We start from the raw sequence: 18406 nt of genomic DNA on the forward strand, positions 1-18406 counted from the left end.
TATATGGCTCTTTGTGTGTGTGTTTGTGTAGGATGAAGTACTGTTTTGAATTTTGAATTGAATATTGTGTCTGTGTACATTGCACACTTTGAACAATAAGAGGGTTGATTCCCATCTGGAGCTCTCTGAGGTGACATTCATCCCTGTGGGAATTCACTACATTGCTCTATACTCACTTAGTTGTTCCATCTCTAGGGCAGTCTGGCAGAGGCAACACATGAGATTGTATAGCAGATGCAGCCTTGTTAGTGCATGGAACAGGTGAACTGGGTAAACAGGCACCTCCAGCTACAGCCAGGGTAAGAGCACTGAAACAATTGCTTGCTGTGCACCCCCACCAACATGAATACACATACAATGCTATATATGAAGAATTTCTTAACCTGTAAGAAGTGCTTTTGTAAAGGTTGTGTTATAACTGTTCATCTGCATCCTCCAATTCAACTACCAGTAGTAAATTCTAAGTACCTACTGAAAGAAAGGTTAGTGCATTCTGTAGGCATAAAGCAGGTGTTTTTCTTCTACTTGGACATGTAATTTACATTAGGATGGCATTTAAAGGGCAGTGTCACAAAAATTTGAGGTCTTGTCAGTCAAGGAAGATCTGGCATAACAAATGGAGAAAAAAGTAGATTTTTTTTCCCTTTTGTGACAGGTTATTAGGAAATACATATATTTTTTCCCTGTATCTGCTTGTAAAAAGTCTCAAATGATAGATATCATTTTGTTTCTCCTTTTTGGCACATATTTTGTAGCTTAGCATCTCTTGAGGTTACTCAGAACAGTTCAGGAGTTCTGTGTCTAAGCCAGGAATTTATGTATTCATGAGACTCCTGCAAAAGTCTGTGATTTAAGTAAGCTCAACAGCTCCCTAGTTGAGAAGGAATCTGAAATACTAAGACACAGTTGTGGCTGTGAATGGTATTTGCTTCAAATTGGTATTGTGATAGGTGGACATTACTAAGTAATGTGTTTTTGCAGAATTTGGATTGTAATGTTTTCCTACTTTTCATATTATTTCTCAGCTTCTTTTATGTTGATGGCTCCTGTGTTTCTTCTGTCTCTTATTGGGTTTCATGTTCCTTCTCAAAGATCCATCAGATGCACAGACTACATCTGTTAGGACAACTAGAATGAAGGTGGTAAAAGTTTAAGTATTTGAAAGGAGCTGATAGCTCTTTTTAATCTCTGTTTTAATAGCTATAGCTTGTGTTCTTAATCTATAGTTAAGACGGTTGCCCTGAGGTTCTTAAATGTGATGTAGGAAAACAGTGTTTTACTGCCATTATAAATACATAACCAGAGTATTTTTCCATGTTTTAAAGTTTCTTATCTTTTGTACTAGGCTTAACTGCTGTATTGTAACATTACTGCTTGCATTTTCAACTCTCAGAAGTCTGGAACTTCAAATGTATGGTTCCCCCAGCAGCCATAGGTCTGCTATATTGCACATTATGCTATTGTAAAAATCTTCCCCCTAAGATAGCAACTTTTTATAAGTTGCTGTGTTTTTGCTTCTTAACTTTCTCAAATACTGGTGTTTAATTGTGGCATAAAGTGAATTTTTACTAGAGAGCTGTGGATGAACTCCATTTGCCTGATGAACTGGGATGAGAGTGTGGAATTATCTCCTAAAATCTTAGTGAAGGTTTTAAAACCTGAAAATTTCCATGTAGTTGACTTTCATCTATGAAGGAGTAAGTACTACTGAGGGTACGTAAGCAGTTAACTTTGCCTTTCCATCATATCTTCTCCTGAACTAGGTTTTTAGTTCTTGCCTGTGGCACTGCAGTTTCAATAAAGCTCTTAGAACTTCATCTCTTCCCTTCCTATATGTGCATGTCAATAGGTTTGATAATGGAATGTCTGCAGAACTGTCTAGTATTTAGTCCCCTCTTTTTCATATAATTTTTTTCTTGTGAAGCTAAACTGCTTTTGTTTTTAGTGTAATTCAGAGGTGTTCATGCTAAAAGAATTAATCTCATGGTCAGTTCCCTTTTTGAATTTACTTGAATTCATTTGTATAGTGCTACAGTGAAAATGGTGAAAATAGTAACGGCCTGCGTTTTATATGCATGTCCTTTTTCTTTGCACTAATAGGAAGAAAAAAACAATTCAGAGGAAGAAATGTAGTTAATATAATTTTAAGGATGTATTTGGTAGAAAAAAAAAGAGCAGAGCTTACCTTCTACTATCAAGTAGAAAAAATAATTTTTGAGAGAGATTAACTTGTCATGATGACACTCATGCTCATGTCTGGATTAACTTCTGGTAGGAGCAGGGAAGGTTCTTGTCCATGTGAAAAATACAGCAGTGGTTTGGAGGAAGAGAGACTCTTCTGTAAGCTGCTTGTGTGTGAATCTGTGGTAACAACAGGAATAGCTCATTTATAGCCAGGAGGCTGCTGCAGACAGTGAGCTGGTGAAAGTACCAGAGATATTGGTTGTGAGGAGTTTTTGAAGAAGAGAATGAGAACTTAGAGCCATGAGGGACCTGTGGAGAACACTTAACTGTCAGGGAGGAAGGAGGGAAGTTTCACAGAACCTGCTGTGCTGGAGCTGCGCTGACATTTAGCTGAGAGAGCCGAGTATGTTCAGTGTGGAGAAGGTTTCAGACAGGCCAGCAGCAGCCTTCACATAACTTCCTGTAGCATGTGAGTTGAAGTGTGGCTGTGCTGCTTATCCACAGAACATCAACAAGATTTCCTTTGTATTTCTGGCTAGTTAATACTGGACTTAATCCTGACTTCATCTACCAGGTGTGTCTTTTGCCTGCATAGTCCTGAACTGGAGTTTGGCTTGCTTTGTCCAATCTTCTAATGAGATGTACTGTTGCTGTTGTCTCATCTGTTCATTGTTCTTTTACAGGGTTTAGAATAAAATTTCTCCCAGGAACATTCGTTATGCTTTATAAATGTACACTTCTGAAGTAGTATTTTCATGATTTGGTGGCAGATGGCTTTGATCTTACTTGAAGTTCAACTTTGTCTTTAAAGTAGCTTTCACAAAATCAAAATACTTTCACAAAATCAAAATGGGCTATTGCCTCACAATTTTAATTTTATATACAAAGTATAAACCCCACAGTGAGCTTCTGAGCTGTGCTTATGTACTGTTAGCTGACTTTTCTGATGTTTCGATTATTCATTCTAGGTTGTTTAGGAGAGAAAGTTTCCTTCTCCCCAAATTTTATTAGAGGTTAACCGTATCATTAAAACATAGCTAGATTTGTTTATATGAAATCAGTTATAACTTTCTCTCTGGTGGGAGAGCTGCTTCAAAAGACCTATCACTGCAGTGTGCGTGGCAGGGATTCTGAAGGTTAGTTAACTCTGGCAGCCAAAAGCTGTGGCAAAGCCTTTTCCCCAGTTTATGCAGATCAGTTTTCCCAAAATGCATGATGTTTTAGGCAGCAGCTGCACTTCAATCTTGATAAATTTGTCATCTCTTATGGATATTTCTGGAAAATGAAGTACTTCTCTCTCTGCCCCCCACTTCTGTATCCCATAGTATATTGAACAGTTAAAAGCCTAAAAATACACGTAATCAGTTCTGTAGTTGCATTTATTAATTCAACTACTAATTCAGTATTCACTGTTTTCATTAGTTAATTTACTGATTTACTAATTCACTAATGAAAAAAAAATATTTTCATGCAATATGAACAATGCAATACATATCACAGCTGTTTGAGACTGTATATCTGGGATGCATTTCTTAGATTTCCTCCTGAGCTATGAAATAATCGTGACATAACAAAACTGTTTTAGAGACAGAAGATTGCAGAGCAACAGAAAGTGGTGTTGATTTCCTCATTGCTATCTGAGAAGATACAGACTTGGACAAATGAGCTTCTAAATTAAATTAAAAAAAAAATTTTAGTTATTTTATATCTGTAACACACAGGCTTCAAAATGAGGAATAAATGAGTGTTTCTAAATATTTTTCAGACAGGGAGACATGATTAAAAAAGACAGCACTGATTAATCTACTTCCAAAATGCCCCAAACCTACTTCTAAAAACATCCGTTTCTTTCACCAGAAAGATACAGTTTTATAAATGTATTGGGGCAAATAGCACTTTTCATTCAATGTGGATGAGTTTACAAGGGAAGAGATTGAAAGAAAAAATATTCTGAATTTTCAACTTGAAGAGTCCTGAAGACAGGCCTTTTGTATGAAATGCTTAAAAGGGGAAAAAAAGCAAGCCCACAAAGTTGGTGCTGGTACTGGAGTGAATTGGAATCTGACCTTAAAAGTGAGTTAGACCTTCCTGTTTTGAAAGCCTGTCCTTGTAGAGAAAATAATCTGCAGGTTTCAAAAAATGTGGTTGATCTGATACAGAAACTACAATAGTATGGACTTCTTTTGTCAAAGTAAAGAATGGGAAGAATTGCCAAGCCAACGTAAACAATAGACTGAAAAGAGCAATACAGGAAAAGTCATCTTTTTTTGAAGAAACAGAGTTGAATACCTCCATAATCAGTCAATTTACTGGGTTCCAATCATATTTATTCTACTGTTGAAAAGAGAGAAAGGTAAAGGGTGGGGGAGAAGCAATGGCTCAGGAAAAATAAAAAGAACCTCACAACCATGCTAATATTTGTGTACAGTTATTGTATGGCACAGCTGCTAGTTTTGTTAGTTGGGAAAGAAAGCCACATGGCTTAGTGACTGCAGTGACCTATTACCAGCCACGTCTGGAGTTCCAAGTGTGTAGGAATGCAGGCTTAAGCTGCACGTGTCTGACCTCTGTGGGGTTTTGGTTACAAGAGCAAAGCTGCAGAGTTGTGTAGCACAGGAGAATGAGTTCTGGATCCAGTGTACTGTGCATATGCAGCAGGCTGCCTGTGCATGCTCAATTCACACTTCAGCCATGCTAGAGCCCTCTCTGGTGTGCAGGGCGTGTGTGGAGGTTCTGATGTGCCCCCATTCAGCTGGACTTGCTGTACAGATGTTGTAAGCAAATCATTGCAGAAAAATATGAGTTCTTCCTCTTTTCAGATACATGTTCACATTGGTACCTATTTTTTTCATCTGTATGCATGTTTTTTTTATTTTCAGACTGCAATGGTATTTTGACATCTGAAGTCTTTCTCAACTCGCTTCCATTTTAACAACTACTTTTTCTGAGTTCTGTTGGTCTCCGTTTCTCCATGAGTCACTGAAATTACTGAGAATAGAAATCTGAAGGGAAAAAATAGTCTGTGCTATAAAGCATAAGTATCAGTTAAGAACAAACCTTGTGATAAATGTTGAGATAAATACAGCATTCTAATCTTCCTTTCTTTGTGTCAAGACTGGTTTATTCCAGTCCTTGTATATAATTTCAAATATAAGAGTTTTTATTAACTCTTCAGAATGAGTAGAGATAGTAAGTACAGTTGGATACAGTCATGTAGGGGGCAAGAGAGAGTTACATATTTTATTAGTATTGTTGAGAAGGTGAATGGAGCTAGGAGTCAGCTCTGAGTGCTGTGGGTTCTGCTAGGGTTTTTTTATGTGTGTGTTCTGAGCACACCAAGAAACTTACCTGTTAAGAGTGACTTTACATAAATGCTGAATTATACTAGGATGAAACATCTAAAAATCTTGCAGCTGTATCTTTTTTGGTGGTGTTTTCTTTAAGCATTTAGAGAAGATGGTTTCTGAATGCTGCTTGACTCTTGGTGAGAATTTAAAAATCTAAAATTCCTCTCTCAACTTTTTCCAGTGGTGAACCTGAATACTTTTAAAATGGCAAATGGAACCAGAGCAGAAAATAAAGAGTATTTTCCATGGCTTATCCACACAACTGACTTAAAATATTTTAACTTTTTGTGCTGTGTGAAGGGAAAAAAGATAGGGGTGGACATTTTGCAGTTAAGATTGCACTGCATGGTGATTCTTTCCCATGAAATGAAAAATCTGTTGGTGAGGTCTGTTAATAAGCTTTTATGAAAGACTTCTGAAGTATGCTTTTAGCTCTTCTGGAATTGAGGTGTCTGGACAACTGTGGGTTTCACTCCTGCAAAACCTTATGCTGAAACATGGTATTTGTCTCGGTAAATTTGGCCAGAAGGCAAATGGCCAACCGTAGTTTTCAGGAGAGGAAAATAGGTACAAGCAAGTACACTGCAACATTTACTTGAAGTTTCTCATGTGAGAAATAACATACACCTATAATATATGGTTCAAATATCCTCAACTAGATATTTTCTAGATGTAGTAAACTTTCACAAGACTTTATTCCGGGAATTCATTCTATTTTTGAACCCAAGTGCATCGTGGTTTATCTTCTATGCCATGCAGCATATAGTTAACATTTCATCTACGTATTGTGTAGAACAGCGTCTGCTGTTTATTGTAAATGAGGCCCAGTCTCATCAGTATTTACAGTAATGTAGGAAGTAAGTACAGTGAAATATCATTTCCTATTTAAGTGAAATGACAGCATGAACAACATGGTATCAGTCTTGGCATATTGTTTCTTTCTTCTAGGACTCTTCAATCTACTCTGGCATTTAGAAAATGGACATCATACACTTCTTGCCTCTAGTCATTCATATTGCTTGTCTCTGTACTTTTCACCTTTATTTCTTTATTTTTATTGTACTCTTGAGAAAACAGCCAGAGAGAGTCAGAGTTGCACATTGCTTTGTCCCTTGATGTATTTTGGAGTTGTGGGGAAAGGGGAAAGGAAAGGAACTTTCACAGAGGGCATAGCCTGGGAACTTGAATTGAATGAGTTCTTTCTTAACTATTACTTTTTTTAAGCAGTAAACTTTCAGCTTCAGTTGATGCTATAAACCTGGGATGTTAGGGAAGTTATTTTTCATAACTTCATAGGGAAGTTATTAATGACTTTTGCTATTTGGAAAGGATTCTATTTTAAAGTCTATTTAAAAATAATATTTGAAGCAGTTGGAATTTAAAGGCAAACCCAAGTGGCTTTTGTGTTATAGAGAGGGAAGAAAGTATAAATTTTTAGATGGGAAGAGGGAAATGCAGATTATTTTCTGAAAATAGTTAGGGATATGGGGTGATTCCATGTCTGCAAAAAGAAGCATTTGCTCAGAACTGTTGACTTTAGGCTGGGGTGAGTAACACTTGCATAAATATTAAACTTTTTAGTCTTTAATAATTGTTTATCAGAGCGAGTGAAGTAACCCAGCTATGTTATGAATAATTGGAGGTTAGAAACATGTAATTTGTATTGTTACATATGCCATAAAAATATGCACGTTTTGCCAAATTTAATGGTAAGCCTTTTGTGCTACTGAATCTGTAAAGAAATGACTTCTTATTTGGAACTGTATCCTGGATGTAACTTCACCACATCTATGGCAAGTAAGCTGGATGTGACAGCAAAATTATGAAGAATATGTTCAATGTGGTATTTTGCAGTATAGGCTTGGGTCAGTAGATTTTTCTTTAACTTTTTATTTTCTTTTTTCTTTCCAATCCCATATGGAGGGATCATAGCATTAGGATTTTGTGTGTGCATTTTGAGATGTCTTGTTTCCTTGTCATTCAGATCTCATTCATGCAGGAGTGGTTTTAAATTTGCATTCTAAACATCTGTATCTGTTTATTTGTAGTAATTTTCTCTTTTAATGATTTGTTATTCTAAAGAGGAGAATGTTGAAGTTTAAATCTCTGTTAAATATGTGCACCTCTTTCCTTACTATTTCGCATGGCTTTTTTCTCTCAATATCAACCAAAGAAACCCTTGGAAGAGCAGCCAAACCAAAGAAAATTTCCCCAAATTTTCTTCTGGGCTTCTCAGGTTAGATAGGAAGATTTATTCAGGTGGAAAGCTCTTACTTAAGACAGTCATGAAAGTGCAGGTAACTACTGGGAACAAGACTTCACTTTCAGAGTAAATACAATAAGTGGCATGTCCTGCAATTTTCTTAAGGGGCCTTGCTGTAATTATTTACTTACTGTGTGTGTCCCCTATTGCTCCATTGTCAGGTAAAGGCATCAGAGACTCTTGCAGAAGCCATATTTAGAAGGAGAGTGGTAGAGGGACAGTTTGTATTCTTTTTAGTAGAGTAATGGAATAGTTTATGTTGGAAAAGACCCTTAAGATCAAGTCCAGCTTCAAACCTTACACCGCCAATTCACCTCTGAACCATGTCCTTAAGTGCCACACCTCCAGTACCTTCCAGGGATGGGGACTCAGCCAAGAAGTGAGTGAGAGAAACTGATAGGGAGGGTCAGACCTTGTTTTACAGGTTCCTTGGTACTCTGGGCTGTTGTTAGTGAGCTATGGGAGGGAATGGAACTTAGGGAAGGGAAGGATCTAGAGCATGTTCTTTGCTTTCTGATTCTTCAGCCTCCAAAACTCCTCAGGGCTGCTTTTAGAGCTTCCATTGCTAGCTGGTCCTTGCCAACAGCTGACTAGATCCTTGCCTTGTAGTTTATAAAAAAGCAATTGTTATTTTATTGTTTTACTAATAAAGAAATAATCTCAAATGGGCCTGTAGGGACTTGACTAAATCAAATAATTTTAGCAAAGTGTATTACAAATTTTGGAGACAGAATAAATACTTAAGACATTAGTATGTGAGCTAATGTTGGATGAAAAAGCTATCTGTAATGTGAAATTAGAGTTATTACCTGAAAATCTTCTCTTAATGTTATTCTGTCATAGTAGTTTTGCTACAGTTTTGCAGACATTTGAAACAGCTGCTGAAATGAAACCCATGTCTGTTCTTTTGTGTATAAAAGCTCCTTTTTTTTCCCATTAAGAAAGTGTATTCATATTTAAAAAAACCCCACCTAATTCCTCCCAAAACAACAACATCAACAAAAAAGCCCCAAACCCAACCAACCAACTGAAAAATCAAACAAGCCTCCTGTCATATGAAAACAGGGGGTCTCTTCAAACCCTTCATACTTGATTAGTCTGCGACCCTCGTGCCAGACAAGTCTGTCACTGTTCCATTATGGACAAGTTCTTCTCTTCATAAACTCCATTGGTTTATGTTCTGCATAGCTCAACATGGTTTTCTAGTATTTTATGCTGCATAAACAGCTAGCCTTCTACACCAAGCCATAGCTAATCATTCTAGTAATAATCCATTATGTTATTAACCTTCATCTTAAACAGGTTTTTAGAGAATGTTTCACTGTAGAAATTTGTAGTCAGTTTAATGTAATCCTCACATTAAACTTGAGAAGATCAGCACAGCAGGGCATATATATTTTCAGTATGAGGATTTGTGCTAAAATTTGAACATTTGTATTTTTTTTCAAGTTGTGAATATCATAGGTTTTTACTCTTTTCAGTCTTTTGTGACAGCATATGAAGTCAGAATACTTAGTGTGAAATGGTAAAAACTCTGAAAGTATATAATGAGTTTTTTCCTTTTTTTAAAGCATGGTCAGTAAGAACATTTCTTAATCTGTTTTACTTGCTCTTTAATGGTATAGGTAGAATATGGGTTTGTATGGATAACATACAAGCAAAACCACGCTTTTAAAGCTGCACTAAGAAATAGTGAATCTTAAATAATTGATACTGTAATTGACTGATATGCTTATTATGAATTCACTGAAATATTTTTGTATGCTTTGTATTCCATTAATTCAGTTGTCATAACAAATTAAAAGTACATAAAATTATGTAAAACTACTCTTTTTTTGTCATACCAGCTACAAAAAGGGGACATTGAAAATTCTTCCTTGGAATGAGCAGAAACATCGTGAAGAAGACTGGTGTGAAAAACAAGAATGCAGGTAAATAGATATAAAAGCAAAAATATAAAGAATTTATTTACTAATTCTTAAAATGTGGGAATTGACCCAGTAAGACTCACTTACTATTTTTGTACACACTAACTTGTGTTTTCAGCTTTCTAAGGGAGACTGACTGAGCCAAATGGAAAGCAGAGGTTTTACAAACCCAGATCTTCAGTAGAGAGCGTTCTTTCTTTCATGATCTGTCACATTTTTGAAATCTCTTACTAGTTCAGTAGAGAGGATTCTTTCTTTCATGATCTAGCTCCTCTTCAAAATCTCTTAGTAGTTCCTTTGCTGGCAAAAACTAACACTCACTGTGGTAGGTTGATTGTATAATTTTCTTTCAGAAGTTTTAGGAAAAAGGTTGATGTGAGAAAAAAATAGTGGTAAACAAATATGTACTTAAACGTATACTTATTTTTTTGAAAGGATGGTTATTGAACCCACTTCGCAAGATGAAGGCCAGTTTCTGTACGAAAAACAACCTGAGTTACTGAAGTACAGGACTACTGACCTTTCTGTAGATCTCGTCACTGACTGGTATTTGAGCAGAGCACAGGAAATTGAAGAATATGCAATGCAGGTGAGAATAGCAGTGAGGAAATGATGGTGGCTGAGCAGCCTTCTTCAACAGAATCCTTAACAATCTTAATGCATATTAATAGGACACTTTTCCCTCAGTAATGTACACACTGTCTCAGCTTCATTATGGCTTTTGAAGTACTTGTTTTTTCTTCTGCAGTGTACTTAGGCTTGCTCTGAAATTTACTCAGCCAAATAATGAATCCATAGAAATGAATAAGGAAGCCACTAGGTTCTGTTTCATTTGGTTTAACATAGCTGACAGTAGGTCTTTTGTAATCCATGAGAAGCGTTTATCATTGCATTTTATGATTGTAACTAAGGGAGGGAAAGTTGTGCGCAGCATGTTGGGAACGTGTTTTATGACCGGTCACATGCTGCTGTGCTATGTATATTGATACATGCCTGTCACACGTGTCACTGCCATGTCAATAAATGGTACTGTCATGACTTCTTACTGGCAGTTTTACTGTGTGTCTGTGGGACTACCATGCATCTTATTTCTGCTTGATTTTCTTTATATGTTAAAAGTGTTTGAAGCTCTGTTGCACATAAGAGCAGAGCTCATCACTTGTGTGCTCTGGTATTTTATTGCTTCTCAAAGCAATTTAGCTGCATGAAAAGGAGGGTGACTGGATGTATCACTATAGTTAGTTCTGGGAAGTTTCTGCAAGTTTGACTCCACCAGGGCTCTTTTTTAAACATAGTTGCCTGTGATCTTAACAAGCAGTCAGTAGGTATGGAAAATTAAAGCAACTTCCAAATCAATTAAATTATGTAACATATAAATCAGTTGCATTCTCTTCAAGGCTTATGTCTGCCTTGTGGAATATTTACAGGCAATATTGTGTTCTTTGAAATCAAAACAGAACCTTTCATATAACAGTAATATCAGGCACTGGAGAAAGACTGTAATTGGTTTTTGTGATATAAAATACAACAATTAAAATTATTAAATCATGGTCAGCTAGAAAAATCATATTGCATGTTAGTTACCTGATTGTCTTAGTTTAAAGCAAGTCTTCATATTCCATATACTGAGATGAGCTATGTGTGATCTCCAGAAGGACTTATATTCTAATATCCATGCATCTATATGATGCATCTTGGTTAAAAGCATATAACAGTATCATCCCCTAAGATTAAGCATTTTATGTGGTCTTCATAAAGGTTAGATGGGCAATTCATTTAGGAATATGAAGTCCACAAAGACTTTTAGGAACTTCAAATTGCCAATTAAGAAACGGGAATAAAATAGGTGCTCAGACAGGAGTCAGATTGAAGTTGGTGTTTGGCAAACAGTTGTACAGCAGTGTTTTTAAAATTATTTTTCAGGTTGACTGTGCTCTGTCCCTTGTTCGTCTTGGCATGGAGAGGAACATTCCTGGTCTGCAGGTGCTTTGTGACAATCTGATCACTCTTGAGACAGTGGTTTATGAGACTGATGGTGATCGGACTTTGACTTTGAAGGAACTTCTAGAGATGAAGGACATTGAGAAGCTGAGACTGTTGATGAAGAATGTAAGTATTTTGAACAAATCAATAAACATACCTTGAAATCCAGTAACTCAGATTACCCTGGATGCTATGTATATAAAGACGCTCATTTTTCTAGTGAACCTCCATCTTTAATTCAGTAAAAATTCTACATTTTCACTTTTTTTTTTTTTTTTTTTTTTTTTTTTGTGGTAGGGTTTATTTCTTTTTCTTTCTTTCCAACAAAAGCTAAATTTGCTCAGTTTTCTCAAAGACCCACTTTATCCCTGGCTGAGGACTCAATAAATCTTACTTTGAAAGATGTGGATCTCCTTTTCATTAGCCTTTTTTTAAGGATCTTCAGTGTAGCTGTTAATGATGCTGCAGATACAACAACATTGAATGTGCTTCTTGGATGTATTTTGGTGTCTTTAAATATTGTCAAGTACTTTTATATATTTTGTATTATATGTTTTTGTCTCTGTGTTGAGCTTGAGCATGGAATTCCAGTGAAGAAAAAAACCTCTTAGAAGGGTTGAAAAATAGCTAGAGATGGAACAGGGATCTGAAATTCAGTTGAAGAGCACATAAGCCTCAGAAAAAAATACTCAGAAAATAAATATAATTGTTTGTTTGGAGTTTTTTTGGGGGGGGAGGTGGATTTGGGTTTGTCTGTGTTTGTTTGTTTTGGTTTTGGATTTATGTAGCCACTCATCACTTGTTTTTCTATCTTGCATTCTTGCTGAATTACTGAAAGAATGCTACTCTGGCATGCTTGCACAGTCTTTCACTCATTCTGAAACTGCAGAAGGAAGACAGGCTTTCCTCATGTAATGGACCTTCCTCCTGTTATTCTCAGTTTCCCCAAACCACTGGGTAACAGAAAGATTGTTTCAGTGCTTCATGATGTAGTGATCTCTTTGTGATAGGTGAAGATAACTATTTCAGTTACATTGATCAAAAAAGGTTCCCTTTGTTTTTTGCTTTTTCTGTTTGTTTTGGACATGTTCTCATATTTCCTCTCTGTAACTCTTTGTGCTCTCCAGTCCTCGGATGAAAAATACGTGAAGAATGTTTATCAGTGGATGATCCCTTTTCTTCACCGCTGTGAAAATCAGTCACCTGGTCTAGCAAATGCCCTTTTTAAAGAATATTTAGTAACACTGGCAAAGGAAGACTTGACTCTGCCTCTGAAGATATTTCAGAATTCAAAACCTGATGTAAGTAAAGAGCTCTGTTGATTCTGCTGGTTTCTTTGGAAATTCTTGTCCTGAAGAGATTAATTCAGAAATAGTCCATCTAAGTTCCATCATCCTTCTAATCTTCCCCATTTTCCTGGACCCAGGATTTGTTTTGTTTTAGAAAACAGTAATTTAAAAGTTTTTTACCATAAATTACAATACAGCTAAACTGTCCTTGATGAGACTTCCAAATTAATGTAATAATGATTCTCGCCTAGTAGAATAAAAATTATTGGATAAAATAAAAATTGAATGGATTCTTCTTCTATGTAATTTCCTGATGACCTGTTTAAAGTAAATTCCTGGCATATTTCCTTTATAAAAAGTGGAAAAAGTTTAAGGATCTCACTTTTTTTCTTGAGGAATTTTACTAGGAGTAAATTTCAAGTTACTTCCCCCTCTCCTGCCTCCACAGCAAATGTAAAGAATAAAGTGGGGACCATTAGAATTGAGGTGAGAGTTCAGTGAGTAAGGGTTGAAGCTGCCTTCTGTGTGAGTGTTTCATGCTGCTTCTTTGGTTTAAATAATTATTCCAGAGCACACAGGCACATATTTGCATGCTATTGAATGTTCTGAGTGTATGGACAGAAATCAACCAACAAAGCACAACCACAGCTTTTTTATGTATGTTGGTACTGTTGTACATTTTAAGTAAGTTTGACAAATGTTTGCAGTAGTTGCCTTCCTCTGTCTTGCACCCTTTCCACTTCTCAAATTCAGAAAAGGTATAATGGCATACCCCTGTTTTTTCAAGTGTCTGTGCTGCAGAAAACTAGCCAAGATAAGTTTCTGGTTGTGACTTTACCAGGTTGTTAGCAAAAGATATTCTTATTGCACCTGAAGACAATTTATTTACTTGGAGTACACATATTTTTATATTCAGAAGAAAATTAACTGTTGAATTAGAAGCAAGAAATAAAAACCAGCTTATTTTCTTTTCTTGTTAGTGTCAGCCAAAAGTTATTCCTGATCAGGACCAGCTTATGATCACAGCGTTGGAGTGTATTTACAGCTGTGAGCGAGATGACCAACTCTCTCTCTGTTATGATATTTTGGAATGCCTTCCACAAAGAGGATATGGGTAAGCATTTTCAGCTAGTAATTTGTAAACATTTTAGAAATATTAAATATAGTTGTGAATGAATGCTTTAAAAAGGGTTGTTAAGTTACTAAAGGGCAGACAGAGTTACTGGAATATTCTATTCACCTCTGAGCTGCCATGACTGTAATGTGTGTATCTATATACTTCTGCTGTGTACATACTATACCAGTTAATGCAGCAAAACAAGAGTTAAAGTAGCAGCCTAGACTTCTGTGTTGTTTCTTAGACTTTTACAGCCTGATGAATTGAGACCAAGTGTTACTCCTGTTTTACTGGTTTTGTTACAATAGTGGCATCTTGCTCTTAACTTAAAAGCAGCAATACATCCCTGTGAGAGAGGGAAAATAGAAAAGTATATTGAGGGACAAGTAATGCTCAAGAAAGTGAAAGCTTGAAGAGGAGATATCCTGTGATCTGTGAGGTGCAAACTATTCTTCCAGTATCTTTTAAATAAAGGAAAGAGAGAACCAAGAAAAGTCTAAGGAAGACCTTTGCTCTTGGAAGACTGAGGGACCTTCTAAATCTTAATTGTCTTTACAGCAAGTAGCCAAACATTTTTAATATTTGCTAGTAAACATATATTTGATTTTAATCAAGGAGTGTGTCAGAGTGCTTATCTTCATTTCTATGTGATATGAATTACAAGAGGAAATTATAAGGAGTATGTGTGTATGTATATATTTAATGTTGTGATATCATTGCAGGCCTGCAACAGATAAAATTAACACTCTTCATGATGAAGTAGATGAACTGGAACAAATTCTTAGGTATTTAATTTTTCTAAAATAAATAGTGTGTTATTACAGAAATCACTAGGCAGAGTCAAGAACTCTTTATGATAAGAAACCAGCAAAAATATTAATCTTTTTTTTTTTAATGCTGTCAGCAAGATGATCTTTATGTTTTTTATAGTCTGAATATAGAAATTTTGAATGGTTTTATCTATTTGAATATTATAAATCTCTAGAGATATTTTTCTTGGAATAAGAGTTTAGGGGGTTATGTTTTGTTTTTTCTGTTTTGGGGTTTTTTTTTGCGGGGGGGCTTTCTTGGGGATTTTTTTTTTTAATTTGGTTGGGGATTTTTCTTTTACTTGTTTTATTTTTGGTGGTTTTTTTTTTGTCGAGGAGGAAGAGGGTTAACCTGAGGAGTTTCTTTTGATCTTGATACTCTGTAATGCTTTGAGTGATTAAAGACTAAAACTTTGTAGATATGTCATCAAGTATTGGTGGTATGTGTTTACCCTAAAGTATTATTAATATACATATATTTTTAAAAATTTAGGTAATGTTGCTCTGGCTAATCTATACTGTAAGAGATTTTCTGGAGGCTGTTTGCATTTGCAGTGCATATTTTGAGAGAGCTTTTGGAGTCCTGCTGCAGCAGCAGCAGCTGCACAGGTGTGCAGGGCTCGAAAGGCTGCCTGTGTTGCAGTGTGGCGGAGCTGCTGGAGAAGCACGGCCTGCAGAAGCCGGTTTCCTTTGTGAAGGACACCAAGGACAGTGCAGAGGAGGCTCGGAAGCTGATGATCAGGCTGACCAGGCACACAGGTCGCAAGTTAGTATTCCAAGGGGAGTGGGGGAGAAGAGGGGAAAGGCAGTGAGGTAACAGAGCCTGCGTTGCCTGCTTTGTGGCACTAGGGAGCTGAGGTGGTCACCCTGCAGACAATGTACATAAACAACTTTTGTTGAACTGATGATTAATGTGATTAGTGTTCTGGCTGCATTCTCCCCAGGCAAAAATCTCTGCCTGCCTTCAAACCTGCTTTGTATGTTCATGTTCAAGTAAACAAGCTTAAAATGCATACTGGCTGCAAAATACGGCAGGATGATGAACTGTGAAAGTTAACATATTGTAAAAAAATCCTTTAAGATCTATTTAATTTTATTGAGAGTGAAGGATTTGTAAAATAATTCTTTGGTTTTTTTGGCACGTTTTCTTGGAATCCTTGTAATAGGGTTAGTTTTTGATTTTAGGTATTGATTCTACCAGTAGAATATATTCCCATTATAATTTTTCAATTTTTCTAGTTTAACTCATCTTTCATTTAACTCATCTTTCAACTGCATATGAATTATTAAATGGCCCTTGGTATAAGCAGATAAAAATTTTGAATAATGGGAAAACCAGCTGTAACTGTGGGTGATTTGTCTTTCTTATTTAAAGCAAATATGCACAACAATTTATCCATTATGGTAGAGCAGTATTTATACTTTCAGTAGTCTTAAAGCTTTTTAAGACTTCTAGAAACCTCTCTTTAGAAAGATCAAGACAATGCCTCTGTAGGAAAAATGTTGATTTTTTTCCCTTTCTGTTGGAGACCTTTTGTTTCGCCAAAGTAAAAGCTAATGCCACATGAAAAAATCACTATTAGCTGGAACTAGCTCATGCAATTTAAAAAGGTCCTTTTTTAATCTGAAAGGCTCAAGATAATGTCAAAAAATGTTCATAGTGTTTTTACTAGTGAAAGTTTTGGTAGAACACAAGAAATTGAAGCTTTGTGGATAAACAGAGATCCAGAGGGTCAAGAATCTGAATATCACTCAATTTTAAGAAACAAAATCAAGTTGCTTTATTCTCCTGTGATTGCATGCCATTTATTAGTCCTTTGAGATTGCCTACAATGAACAGCAGTTTAATTATCCTCAGTTGCTGTTACAGACTTGGTTTTGCCCTGCAGTTCCCCTATCAGCAGGAAGATAGCACTTCCAACTTCCTGATATATTGTGGAACATTATCAAAACCCACTTGGGGGATCTTGAGAAAGATTGCTTAAATCTCTGTCTTATCCCAGAGAAAACAAAAAAAAGAACTTTGGGTACTGCATTGTATTCAAGCTATTTTATCCCACAGACACTGTTTTAATATTAATTAATATTAAAAGCCTTCTGTCTTTGAATCACTTCTGGTTAAGACTCTAATTAAATCTTGAAATAAAGTTTGAGGAAACTTATATTTTTGGTTATGGAAATCTACTGCTTTTCTTTAAAATTATTGGGGAAGAGAGTATTTAATTTTAAAAAATGTTTTTAGGCAACCATCTGTTGGTGAGACGCAGTGGAAGGAATTGCTCCAGGATATGCTGGACATGCAGCAGAAAGTGTATAGGTGCTTACATTCAGATACTTGCTATGAGGTGAGTTATGTCTCCTTACTGACTTATGTCCCAAGTTAGCTACACATTCTTATTTCATATTGTTTACAGGTGTAAATACATTTTTCTCTCTTGTTACTTGGTTGTCTACTGCCTTTTTTTCAGAATATTTTATTTAAGTAAAAAATTTCTGGTGCTTATTCATTTTATCTAAAGCCCCTTTAGTGAATACCTTGTATATCTTTTATTAAAATTCAACTTTTTAGAAATTGAGTCAGCTTTGTGAGATTTTCTTACATAGCCTGTAATTCTGTGTACAAATGTGTTTGACAATAAACACTCCAGACTCATGAAAATAAAATGTTATCGTCGCTCAAGCGTTTCTTAAACATGGAGTTTTGGTTTGATGATATTATCCAAGATCATTATAGGATTATGGACTTTCTGCTTGCAATTGAAGTAAAATTATGTGAGATGAGAAATCTAATTTGAATGAAGGTAAAAACACTTGCATGTGCATGAAGTCCAAACCCCTGTCATTAGTATTTGCAAAAGACAGCTGTTAGACAGATGCAGAATTTGCTGTGACATATATTGTTTATTTACATTTTCACTTCCATGTTCTGCAGTTTATTACAGATGCATTAGTATGTCACTTATAATTAGTGTTTATATCTGTACAGAAGCAGGTTTTATTGCAGTTTACAGAATTAATTGCTTTTGTCTACCCCTCTGAGTAGCTTTTAGGAGAAGTTTTAAAAGCAAATTAGAAAAAAAAAAAGAAAAAAAGACAATGCTATTCAGCTTCTATATGAAGCTAAAAAAACTGCAACATGTTTAATAGTCATGGTTTTGTGGTAGGCTACAACTTAGTGTCCTTGAAGTTTTTTTTTCAGTGCATGTTAATAAATTGTAATACTAGAGCACTCTGCAAATAAGGCATTTGCTTTATTCAGATCTTAATGTAAGTTTTCTGTTAACATTATTTTTTTTAAATCTGAAACACATGATTAAAGAACAAACTCAACCAAGGGTTTTTGGAAAAAATTATGTAGGAGTGCTGAAAATGGTTTAAAATGTAGTGGTGTCATATGCAATTATGCTTTGATAACTTCGAAATTGCAAATTCTTACCATCTCATTAATTTATCAATCCTGTGTATTTTTTAGCATGATGCTTACTC

The 18406-nt window shown here is 35.7% G+C and overlaps 1 protein-coding gene across 2 annotated transcripts in view; it reads left to right on the forward strand.

Annotated features, from left to right (window-relative positions):
- The window catches only part of NBAS (NBAS subunit of NRZ tethering complex), a 155379-nt gene that overhangs the window by 32290 nt on the left and 104683 nt on the right, over nucleotides 1-18406 (forward strand). For both annotated transcript variants that reach the window (XR_014953579.1, XM_021525380.3), the window contains exons 22-29: nucleotides 9642-9725; nucleotides 10158-10311; nucleotides 11646-11831; nucleotides 12833-13006; nucleotides 13975-14108; nucleotides 14834-14896; nucleotides 15564-15686; nucleotides 17163-17265. Coding sequence is in view for 1 of the 2 variants with exons in the window: in XM_021525380.3 (XP_021381055.2) it covers nucleotides 9642-9725; nucleotides 10158-10311; nucleotides 11646-11831; nucleotides 12833-13006; nucleotides 13975-14108; nucleotides 14834-14896; nucleotides 15564-15686; nucleotides 17163-17265 (1021 nt within the window). In the remaining variant the exon portion in view is untranslated. The remainder of the gene's footprint in view (nucleotides 1-9641; nucleotides 9726-10157; nucleotides 10312-11645; nucleotides 11832-12832; nucleotides 13007-13974; nucleotides 14109-14833; nucleotides 14897-15563; nucleotides 15687-17162; nucleotides 17266-18406) is intronic.

The sequence above is a fragment of the Lonchura striata genome, chromosome 3, assembly GCF_050655825.1.
Source record: "Lonchura striata isolate lonStrDom1 chromosome 3, ASM5065582v1, whole genome shotgun sequence".
NCBI lineage: Eukaryota > Metazoa > Chordata > Aves > Passeriformes > Estrildidae > Lonchura > Lonchura striata.